Source organism: Pelodiscus sinensis, chromosome 6 (genome assembly GCF_049634645.1).
Source record: "Pelodiscus sinensis isolate JC-2024 chromosome 6, ASM4963464v1, whole genome shotgun sequence".
In the NCBI taxonomy this organism is placed as follows: Eukaryota; Metazoa; Chordata; order Testudines; family Trionychidae; genus Pelodiscus; species Pelodiscus sinensis.
In genome coordinates this window covers 126,741,100-126,753,050 of record NC_134716.1, presented here as the reverse complement: position 1 = coordinate 126,753,050, position 11,951 = coordinate 126,741,100, and the positions used below count along the sequence as shown (strand labels likewise).

General features: G+C 52.3%; 1 protein-coding gene across 2 annotated transcripts in view; it reads left to right on the top strand.

The window, feature by feature from the left end:
- Window positions 1-975: 975 nt before the first annotated feature.
- The window catches only part of LOC102448411 (uncharacterized), a 36,306-nt gene continuing 25,330 nt past the window's right edge, over window positions 976-11,951 (top strand). The window contains exon 1 of one of the 2 annotated variants that reach the window (XM_006122983.3): window positions 976-1,818. In XM_006122983.3, coding sequence (XP_006123045.2) covers window positions 1,764-1,818 — 55 coding nt within the window. In that variant the 5' untranslated portion in view covers window positions 976-1,763. The remainder of the gene's footprint in view (window positions 1,819-11,951) is intronic. The other variant, XM_006122982.3, reaches the window with a different exon arrangement.

Genomic DNA, 11,951 nt, shown 5'->3' with positions numbered 1-11,951 from the left:
TCTCGGTCAGTGGTGCAGTGGGGGTGCTAAGGCAGCATCCTGCCTCTCCTGGCACCACGGGTCACGCTGTGTCCCAGTAGCTCTGGCTCCAAGGTGGAGGCACACAAGCAGTTCTGCACACTGCCCTCTCCCCACCCTAACCGCCATTGGCTGGGAATTGGCCAATGGGAGTGTGGCGCCCGTGCTCGGGGGGGCGGGGCAGCGCACAGAGCCCCGTGTCCCTCCCCCCCCACCTAGGAGCCCGACCTGCTGCTGGCCACGTCTGGGATGCAGCGTGATCTACAGGACCAGGACAGGCAAGAAGCTGCCTTCGCTTCCTCGCTAGGTCCCCCGACGGCAGGTCCCCCGACGGCACCAGGTCCCCCGACGGCACCAGGTCCCCGACGGCACCAGGTCCCCTGACGGCAGGTCCCCCGACGGTACCAGGTCCCCCGATGGCACCAGGTCCCCCGACGGTACCAGGTCCCCCGATGGCACCAGGTCCCCCAACGGCACCAGGTCCCCTGAAGGCAGATCCCCCGATGGCACCAGGTCCCCTGAAGGCACCAGGTCCCCCAATGGCAGGTCCCCCGATGGCACCAGGTCCCCCAATGGCAAGGCGACCCAGTGCCTGATATTGTGCCACCCACGGCTGGTTGTGCCCCATTGGTTGCGCACGCCCTGAAGTATTTCGAATGGACGTGTGGACCCCTTTGGAAATCTTAGGCATAGTCTGCGAACCCTCCAGTTGAAACCCCCTGTTCTATGGTAATAACAGCCTTTCACTGGCCCCTTAGACATGGTCAGGGTCCACAGACCACAGGCTGAAAACCACCAGTCCTGCCAAAGTACTTCTGTCCCACCCTCCGCTTGCCCACAGCATCCGAACACCTCACAATCTTCAATGCATTTCTCCTCACAGCACCACGGCAGGGAGGTGCTGCTACCTGCTTTTACCGATGGGAGACTGAGGCACAAAGAAAGTGACTTGCCCAAGGTGAGCTAAAACAGCTGTGGCAGAGTGCAGACGTGAACCCAGAGCTCTGGTTAGTCCCCTCCCCACTGGACCCAGCTACCTCCATCAGCTTTCTACTGACCTCTGGCCTGACTTATGGGAAATCTGCTGTGTTTGCCGACAGCCCCTTTTTCGAAGCACTGTAATTCAGCACTTACAAAAGCCACCTCTGATCAGCCCAGGCTCTGCTAGGACTTGCAAACTCAAACAGCCAGCGCCAAGCTGCTCTAACCTCGCTGTGTAGCATTAACAGACTCACTCCCTGTCCTGAGTACCGGGAAACCGGCTGCTCCTGCAACTTTGCCAGCACTTCCCTTTCTACCCCTAAGCATGCCTCCGGATCAGTGGCCAGCCCGGCCTCGTTAGCATTCTCGCCTCATCACTCACAAAGCAGCTCTAGCCATAGAGGAGCTGAACTGTGCAGCCTCGGACTGCATGGCTGGTGTTTTCCCTGGTCTGAATTCCCTTTCCCCTATGGGAGCAGCAATTCCTGCTGGGCGTGGAGCAGGAACCCCCTGTGCACAGCAGCCGGCTTCTCTGGGAGGCAGGAGCTGAGCAGTGTGTCTGGAAGCTGGTTCGTTGCTGGCTCGCCTGCTGCCAATTCCACAGTGCTACAAAAAAAAAAAAAGTTGGGGATTTTTTTCCTCGTACTTTTCCTTTTGCATTCATTGTGAATGAAAGCGAGGGTGAGAAGAAGAAACCAGCTCCTACTCTGCAGGCTAGTCTTTCTTTTCAGGGCCTTCTCTTCCTCCTTTGTTGCTGGGAAACAATGGAGCTTTTCACGTGGAGTCTGAGTTGGATATGCCTTCTTCCTTGGCTACAGGGTAAGTGTTTCCCCTTCGTGGTAGCTGAATAAGACCCCCTTTGCCCGGTAGACCTGAGTCCAGTTTGTTGCTACTGTCGTCTGCATTTGTTTTCTTGTAAAGCTCCTAATCCACTGGCAGTGAGATGTGATATTCTGCAGATGCGCCGCCACATCGCTTTTCACAACAGCTGGGTTAAATTACAGAAAGCCACCGTTTCTACCTGTAAACAGGCAGGCATCGCATGGGACCAGAGAGCACTAACGATGGGGTCTCAGGTGCTCTGGGTGTTAAGAGGCTTTGCTGGCTAGTGGCTTGCAGTCAGAGCTCGTACTTTCTGACCTTGGGTAATTCACTTAACCGTCCCGTGCCTCAGTTTCCCCACCTGAAAAATTTGTCAGAATGAAAAGACTTAGTATAAGTGTTCAGGGAGTGCTGGGCAAGATGCAGAGTTGCTGGAGTTTGAACAGCTCCAGCTCTCATTGCTCATGAGGGATGCTTTTCTTTAATTCGTCCGTTTTTGAGACAGCAGACAGAAATCACAGTTGTTTGCAGAGATGAGACAAGCCGGAGCTTAGGGGAGACTCCAATCCAAGCCAAACCAGCTTTTGGTCTGCAGGGTCACAGCCTGCCTAACAAGATTTTCCAAAGCCACAAGGAAAGCTATCTGCATAGCATGCTCCTCGGGGTCGAGATCCTTCCCTGCTGTCACTTAGTACCGCAGCAATGGGCCCAAAGGGGTCCTGTCCCCCGGTCAGAGAGGGCCACCAAATGTGTCATGGTAGGCAGCAGCAGAGTTAAACTTGGGAGGAACCCAATGTTATGTCCCTCCTTAAAAAGTCACTAGCAAAACAAGCAGGGACAGATTCACCTATTGGGGAAGAAAAATCCTGTTTAAAAAGTTACCGTATTTTCCGGCGTATAAGGCTACTGGGCGTATAAGACAACCCCCTAATTTTTTAGTTAAAAGATAGGGTTTCGTCTTATACCCCAGCGCCCCTCCGCCTCCCGGCTTTGCTCCCGGTGTCCCTGGTCTGCTGGAGACGGTCCCCAGCAGACCAGGGACACCGGGAGCAAAGCCTCTGAGGACGCCCCGGCAGCAGGACAGCCCAGGCGCGCCAGGGCTGCCCCGCCGCCGGAGCCCCTCCGCGGCTTTGCAAAGCCTCGGGGGAAGCCGGCGGCGGGGCATCCCAGGCGCGCCTGGGCTGCCCTGCCGCCGGACCCCCTCCGTGGCTTTGCAAAGCTGCAAAGCTGTATACCCGGCGTATAAGACGACCCCCGATTTTTGGGGGATGTTTTTTAACATCAAAAGTCGTGTTATACGCCAGAAAATACGGTAACTATACATTTAACCGGTTAATCGGGATCCCAAGGCAGGGGGCTGCTCCAGCCGGGCCAGACCACCTGTTAACCAGTTACCCTGCTAAGCATGCCTAGAAGGTGCTTCCTTCTGGGCAACCAGTTAACCAGTTAACCCTTTACATCCCGAACAGCTATAAGTCAACTGAAGGGCTCTGGGTTCTGATGGATGAACCTCTCCAGCCGTTTGCACAATGCACGTCGCTGTCAAACTCCGATGCCTTTTGCCCTGCGTAAGCCCCACCTGGATTTCCCCCTCCATCTGGAGCAGGCTGAAATCCAGGCAGGTTGCTCTCCAGCTTGTGATGTGACACCACAGGATGAGAGCTGCGCTCTGCTTCCTGAGCTCGGAAGCGACAGTCACATGAACTGCCAGGAGATAAAGGACGTTTTCCCCTTTCTCCTGGTCCTGGCTGGGTAGCGTCACAGCAACCCCCTTTCCATTTTCACCACTTCCAATTTTCATTGTTAGAAAGGAAGCTCTATTCACGTTTACACTAACACCAGCCCTCAGTACATGCCCCAGTGCCCGACACCTTCTCTATAGGCCACCGTTGTTGGATGACTAAAGAAAAGAAGCAGCAAAAGCATTGCTTTCTTCTAACACTGACCAAGGCACTTTATTGGAATAAAGAAAAACAAAACCATCCCTAATTGCTTCTGTCTCTCTCTCTCTCTTTCTCTCTCTCTGTAAAGAAACTACACACACCCTTATCCTTCCACAGGAACTACCCCAGCTGACAGGAGAGCAAGTTGTGGAGACGGCATCACTGACACTTGGGGCTGAGAAAGCCTTCACTGAATAGCTTTGCAGTGGGCCTCATATACTTGAAGGCTGTGTCTACACTGGGCCACTTATTCCGGAAAATCAGCCGCTTTTCCGGAATAAGCTGCGAGCTGTCTACACTGGCCCTTGAATTTCCGGAAAAGCAACGATGCTCTACTGTACAAAATCAGCCACTATTACAGAAAAACTATTCTGCTCCCGCTCAGGCATAAGTCCTTATTCCGGAACACTGTTCTGGAAAAGGGCCAGTGTAGACAGCCCTGTAGTCTTTTCCGGAAAAAGCCCCGATCGCGAAAATGACGATCGGGGCTCTTTTCCGGAAAAACGCATCTACATTGGCCACAGATGCTTTTCCGGAAAAAGGGCTTTTCCGGAAAAGCAGCCTGCCAATGTAGATGCTCTTTTTCCGGAAAAACTTATAACGAAAACTATTCTGTTTTAAGCATTTCCGGAAATTCATGCCAGTGTAGACACAGCCGAACTGTTTCTGGTTCTAGGTGCCCAAAATCAGCACAGGAAAGAACAAAAGTAAAGTTTCTGTGGCAGAGCACAGGGTGATCAGCATTGGTGTCCCTGGCGGTAGCCGCCGGCTGCTGATCCAGAGAGTTCTGCGTACACCGCATCCTTAAGAAGAACGTAGGGTAGGGGAATCAAAAGGCATCACAGGAGTAGCTGCCAGTTACAGGTTTGGCCTGATTCAGCAAAAGTTCAAACCATCTAAAGATCACTGGTCTACAGCATTGGGCGCAAAGTCTCGGAAGAACAGATTTTGATACGGGCAATTTCGGATGCAGCTCTTCCTGCCGCTACAGGACTATGTCTACACTGGCAGCTTCTTGTGCAAGAACATCTTGTGCAAGAGTTCTTGTGCAAGAAGTCTTGCGCAAGAAATGTCCGCACTGCCAGGTGCGCGCTGTGCTTTTGCGCAAGAGCTCCCATGGCAGTGTGGACGCTCTCTTGCACAAGAAAGCTCTGATGACCATTTTAGCCATGGGGTTTTCTTGCGCAAGAAATCCCTGCTGAGCATCCACACTGCCCTCTTGTGCAAGAGCTCCTGCGCAAGAGGGCTTACAGCTGATAAAAAAGAGCGTAGCTCTTGCGCAAGGAGACCTCTCTTACCACGCCGTGCTGTAAATTTACTTGCGCAAGAGCAGGCAGGCAGTGTGGATGCTCTGCAGATTCTTGCACAAGAACGGCCGTCCTTGCGCAAGAAGCCGCGAGTGTAGACATAGCCTAGGGGCAGAAAAATTGCAGGTGGGACGTGGAGGCTCAGAGGCGGCAGCAGAAAGAAAAAGAAAAGGAAATGAACTCCTTGGCTGAGTGCTGGTGGGGCAGGCCGGGGTCTGAGCTGCTTTTTATCTGAACTGTTTCTCTGCAGCCACCACTGTTTAGATATGAGGATAATTCTCACAGGGGTGCCTCACACTCTTTAGAATACCGGCGCATTACGCCCGGCCTAAACCAGAGGAATGAGCCAGGTTAAAGCCGCTCAAACGTCTGTCTGTAAACCACTCAGCAGCCGCACGTGCAAATGCTCTACTGAGCTACCACAGATGATCTTTCATCAGGTTGAAGAACCAGCTGCATCTTAACTAGCTCATTCTGAACCGGTTCAGCACCAGTGTGGCCACAGATAGGCTGGAACAGATCAGTTAGTTTTACGGCTGTCCTTTTTGAAATGCAAAAAATTCAACACCGCGCCCCCGCCTCCCCCTCCCCCCAGCAACCACAAGCCTGCCCCCTTCAATCGCCGGTTGTAGTGATTCAAACCCTCTCCCACACACACATGCTGTCGGGTTGTCGACAGACTTTGCTGGGCCCTGGGCAAGGTGGGGAAGAGGGTGGCTCCCAGAAAGTGCAGAGTGTCAGGCAGAAGGGGCAGGGCTGAGGGCTAGCCTCCCCCAACCAGTTCTTCCATGCCACCCGGGGCGCCAGTGGTGATTTAAAGGGCCCAGGGATCCGGCCACCACTGCTGTAGCAGCGGGAGCAGCCAGGGGCTCTGAGTTCTTTTAAATCACCAGGTCCCAAGACAGCCCCCAATTAGGGTTGCCAGGTGTCCGGTATTCACCCGGACAGTCCGGCATTTTCGCCTCCTGTCCGGTAAAAAACATGCAGAGAATACCGGACACCTAAAATGTTCGGTATTTTCTGAATTTTTCCCCAGCCAGCAGGCAAAAATGCCGGGCACCTGGCAACCCTACAAATACTCAGTGCCCGGCCTCCCCTCCTGCCCCCCCGAACCCTCTCCTGGCCCCCAACATCCCCAGCCCCCATGCTTACCTGGTTCCCTAAGGCTGCTGGTATAAAATGGCTGCCGGCCAAAAGACATAGGGGAACCAGGGTCTTAGTGCTCAACTGCCCCCCGTTTCTATCCCTGCACTAACTCTTAAAGGGGACATGCTTTTAATGCTGTTTTATTTTAATTTTTTTGTTTGGCTTACTTGGAGACCTTTTTTTTTTTTTGCTTAACAACTTTGGACTCCCCCCCCCCTTTTTTTCCCCCCTTCAACAGAATTTTTTCCCATTTTGGGCTGGGGTGGGCTGTTCGGTATTTTTGTTTCAACCATCTGGCAACCCTACCCCCAATGGCGCCATTTACCCCTCCTGAGTTTGAACCTCCTGGATTTCCTACTTGGGGTCTGCTTACAGCTGCATGACCTGACTCCAGCGGCAATTCTTAAATGCAACAGAGTTTGAGCGGCTTGCAGCTTTGCCTTTGGGACAAGGAGTTTGTTTTAAAAAGAGGAAGGCAGGATGATTAAGAATAACAAAGGGTTGGGCATTCCAGTCATTGAAGGAACATTAGATCATCATGAAAACATTGCCGGGTACTCCACTTAAAAAACAGGGTGAAAAAAGAGTAGGAGTGAGCGTTGTGCTGCTGGGATTTGCATTTGGATCACTGTGTTAAATGTACAAATGTTCTTGACAAAGGGGTGAACAGGGACCAGTGCTTTTTTTGTGACAGTACCGGCACCTCCAGACGCAGTACCAGCACCTCCAGTCAGGGCTTATCTGGAAAGAACGGAGTGTACCAGCCCCTCTGTATGCAAATATCTGACAGTCGACTGAGCTGTGTGTCTTAAAGGGGCTGTGTTTCTTAAAAGGGCAATGCTGGCCCCAACCCGGCTTCTTTTTTTTTTTTTTTTGCTCAACAACTTTTCCCTTGGAGTACCGGGCACCTTTACAAAAAAAGCAGCACTTTTTTGTTTGTTTGTTTGTTTACAAAAAAAGCACTGACAGGGACTAATCCAAAGCTGACAAAGGGATTTAAAAAAAACTGGGTGACTGGGCAACGCAAAGGCAGTGCTGATAAGTGCAAAGTAATGCACGTGGAAAAATAGAAAACTAACGATAGATACAAAATAGCTGTTACCACTCAAGAAAGAGATCTTGGAATCATTGTGGATAGTTCCCTGAAAACTTCTGCTCAATGTGCAGTGGGAAGCTAAAAACCAAAAAGCTCACAGAATATTGGGAATCATTAGTAAAGGAATAGATAATCAGACAAAATACCATATTGCCTCTACATAAAGTCATTGTATGCCCACATCTTGAATACTGTATGCAGATCTGTTCACCCATCTAAAAAAGGATATTGGATTTGGATAAAAGATACAGAAAGGGCAACCGGAATGATTGCGGGTAAGGAACAGCTTCCATATGAGGCTAGATTAACAAGGCTAGGACTTTTCAGCTTGGAAAAGAAATGTCTAAAGGGTGGGGTGGTACATTGGTCGTCTAGAAAGTCACGACTGGTGTGGAAAACCAGAATAAGGAAATGTTATTTACTCCTTGACTAACATAACACAAGAAGCTGACCCAATTAAATATATCGGCGGCAGATTTAAACCAAACAAAATAAATTATTTTTTCATAATCAACGTGTAGAACTCTTTGCCAGGAGATGGTGGAAAGGCCCAAACTGTATCACTGTTCCAATATGAATAAAATAAGTTCAAGGAGGGTAGGAAGATCAATGGTTACTAGCAAGGCTCGACAAATATACTCGCCCGCTCGCCCGTGGCGAGTAGATTTTACCAGCTGGCGAGTGCAGGGGCGGACTGGCCCGGTGGGCCGTTGTGACGGGCTGGCCGAAGCCCACACTACGGGCGGCGCGGCCCCATCCAATCCGCCGGCTGGCGGAGGAGCAGAGCGCCGCCGGGAAGGGGGAAGTGCAGCGATTCTTGCCACTGGGCTGCCTGTGTGCAGCTCCAGCGCAAGAAAGTGGGGCAAGAGCCAGAGGGTGGGATGCTGGCAGACGCTAGGACGCTGGCATGACATGGCCCCGCCGATTTTAAAGGGCTGCGGCAGCTCGGCACTGGCCGCGTGTCCCTGGGAGCTGGCTGCGGCACGTGGCATGGCCAGGCCCCACCCTGCCGGCTCCAGTCCTGCCACGGCTCCAGCCCCCTCGCCAGCAACAGACCGCTCCCTGTCGACCGCCCAGCTCGCTACACCTGCCCCATGCCCCTTTGTCTCTGCGCCGCCTGTTCCCCCCGCCACCCCTGCTCCCCTGCACCCCGAACCCTCTGCTCTCCCTCTTCCCTGCGACTCTCTGGCTTTGCGCCGCCCTTGCACCCCGCACCCTGCTCCCCCCGATCCCTGCCCTCCCCAACTCTGTGCTGCCCATTCCCTGCACTGCCCCTAGACCCCGATCCCTCTGCCCCTCCCGTTCCCTGCGTCCCATTCCCCGTGCCTCCACCACACCCCGCACCCTGCTCCCCCCGATCCCTGCATCCCTCTGGCTCTGTGCCTCCCGTTCCCCACGCCACCCCTGTGCCCCCCCCACTGTTCCCTGCACCCCTCTGGCTCTGTGCTGTCCCTGCACCCTGTTTCCCCTGTGGGTCGGGAGTGAGGGGTGCTTGGCCATAGGGAGGGGCTGGACAGGCCAGGGAAAAGGCTGCTGTGACCCAGCAGCGAGTGAAAGGGGAGTTCACTTGAAGCGCCTTTGCCTTTATGGAAAAAACGAATGAAAATGCGATTTGCTATTTATAGGGCTAAAATGTGGGAACAAAAACGAAAACAAACAAACAAAATCCATTGCAAAATGCAAACATGTGTAAAAGACAACAACAAAAGGGGAGGAGGGGGTGGCTAAAAAATGTTTTGCTTGGGGGCAGGAAAAAGCCTAGAGCTGGCCCTGGGGGAGGGGAAGGGGCTGGGCTGGGCTGTGGTGGGGGGGGGGAGGGAAGGGAAGGGGCAGGGAAAAATATGGGGAAGGGGCTTGTGCTGAGGGGAGGGGGGAGGAGGTCAGGAGAAGAAGACAAAGAACAGGAAGGTACCAAGGGACAGGGTGCAGGAGAGACAAATCCCAGGGGGCCAAGTGCAGACAATGAGGAAAAGGGCAGGAGGGGAGGTGTCAGGGGGAGGGGGGAACAGGGTGATGCTGGGAGAGGAGAGGGTAAGGGCACTGGGGGCTAGAGGGGGGAGGGGGAGGTGCTGGGAGAAGACTTGAAAGAAGGGGTGGGCATAAGGAAGGTGGGGATGGAGCAAGGCATGTGTGAGGGCACAGGGTCATGAGGGGAATGGGGGCAGAGGCTGCTGAGGGGGTGGGTATCAGGGAAAAAGAGGGCAAAGGGGACAGGGGCAGTGAGGGAAGGAGGAGGCACCAGGAGGGTGCAGGTACCAGGGGATTGTGGGGATGAAGCAGAAGGCAGACACCTGCAGGGGACGAACCAGCACCAGAGGAGAGAGGCAGGGCAGGTGTGTAGAGGGAGGTGTTAGGAGAGGGGATGAGGAGGGGTAGCTCACATGATCAGAGTGGGGCTACTGGAGGAGTGGGCACAGGGGGGAGAGAAGGGCTGGCGGAGGGGGGGCAGGTCTCAGGAGGGCTGAGGGCAGTGAGAAGGGCAGGAGTCAGGACAGCAGAGGAGGGTGAGGGGTTGGGGGGCAGCAGGCACCAGGGGAGCTGATGGAGCATGGGGAGGAGACAGGGCAGCAGAGGGAAAAGGTAAAGGTTTATAAGATATTTATTAATAACGTATTAGTAATTACTGTTCTTATTGTTATTAGGAATTTATGCCATTAAAAAAACACTTTTTGGGGGGGAGGGTGGCGAGTCCCTTTTTTGTCTGGCGAGTAGGGTTTTCCATAACTTGTCGAGCCCTGGTTACTAGCCAGAATGGGCAGAGATGGTGTTCCTAGCTTGTTTTCCAGAACTGGGAATGGGCAACAGGAGATGGATCATGATGATGGCCTCTTCTGTTTATTCCTTCTGAAGCACGTGGCATTGGCCACGGTTGGAAGACAGGATACTGGGCTAGAAGGACCATTGGTCTAACCCATTAGGGCCATTCTGATTTTCTTATATAGAGCTAAAATGTATCTGTTCCCTGCTGTAACCCACTAGACCCCACACCCTTCCAAAGCTGAGACAGAGCTCAAGAGTCCTAGCGGGGTCTCTCTCTCTCTCTCTCTCTCCACAGAGTTAGTAACAAAGTAACAATATACATTAAAAATGTAAGGCTAGCCAGTGTCTCTTAAGTGACTTGCCACAAGATCTTCAGTGGTGCAGCTGAGTTAGTCTGTAACTGGAAAAATTTAAAAAATAACAAGTAGTCCAGCAGCACCTTGAAGACTAACAAAACACGTCAATGATAACATGAGCTTTCGTGGGCATAGCCCACTTCTTCAGATGAAACAAGAGTTAGTGTTAGAGCTGAGTGGGTCTAACATGTATTTTGTTTTCTTTCTTTTATATAGGAATTAGATACAGTGCTCCTGTCATCTAACTGCTAAGTTGTCTGCCAGACAAAGTAGAGTTTTTCAGAGCCTTGGTAGCATGTGGGGCGGGGGGATGAGGTTGGTTACCCCCTTCCTATTTGGCGGTTGGCTTGTATTGGGCATGCTCAGGAAAGCTAAACGTACATAAATCCATGGGTCCAGACTTAGTGCATCCGAGGGTACTGAGGGAGTTGGCAAATGTCATTGTGGAGCCTTTGGCTATTATCTTTGAAAAGTCGTGGAGATCGGGAGAAATCCCGGATGACTGGAAAAAGGCAAATGTAGTGCCCATCTTCAAAAAAGGGAAGAAGGATGATCCTGGGAACTATAGGCCGGTCAGTCTTACCTCGGTTCCTGGAAAAATCATGGAAGGGATCCTTAAAGAATCCATATTGAGGCACTTGGATGAGAGGAAAGTGATTAGGAATAGTCAGCATGGATTCACAAAGGGCAAGTCGTGCCTGACCAATCTGATTAGCTTCGGGAAGTCAGTGGATGTTATATACCTTGACTTTAGCAAGGCTTTTGATACGGTCTCCCACAATATTCTTGCCAGCAAGTTAAGGGATTGTGGATTGAATAAATGGATGGTAAGATGGATAGGAAGATGGCTAGAAGGCCGGGCCCAGCGGGTAGTGATCAATGGCTCGATGTCAGGATGGCGGTCGGTTTCTAGCAGAGTGCCCCAAGGTTCGGTTCTAGGACCGGTTTTGTTCAATATCTTTATTAATGATCTGGATGAGGGGATGGATTGCACCCTCAGCAAGTTTGCGGATGACACTAAGCTGGGGGGAGAGGTAGATACGCTTAAGGGCAGAGATAGGGTACAGAATGACTTAGACAAATTGGAGGATTGGGCCACAAGAAATCTGATGAGGTTCAACAAGGACAAGTGTAGAGTCCTGCACTTGGGACGGAAGAATCCCAAGCATAGTTACAAGCTGGGGACCAACCGGTTAAGTAGTAGTTCTGCAGAAAAGGACCTGGGGGTTACAGTGGATGAGAAGCTAGATATGAGTCAACAGTGTGCCCTTGTAGCCAAGAAGGCTAATGGCATATTAGGTTGCATTAAGAGGAACATTGCCTGCAGATCCAGAGATGTCATCATTCCCCTTTATTCGGCTTTGGTGAGGCCGCATCTGGAGTATTGTGTCCAGTTCTGGCCCCCCCCACTACAAAAAGGATGTGGACGCATTGGAGAGGGTCCAGCGGAGGGCAACCAAAATGATTAGGGGGCTGGAGCATATGACTTATGAGGAGAGGCTGAGGGACTTGGGTCTGTTTA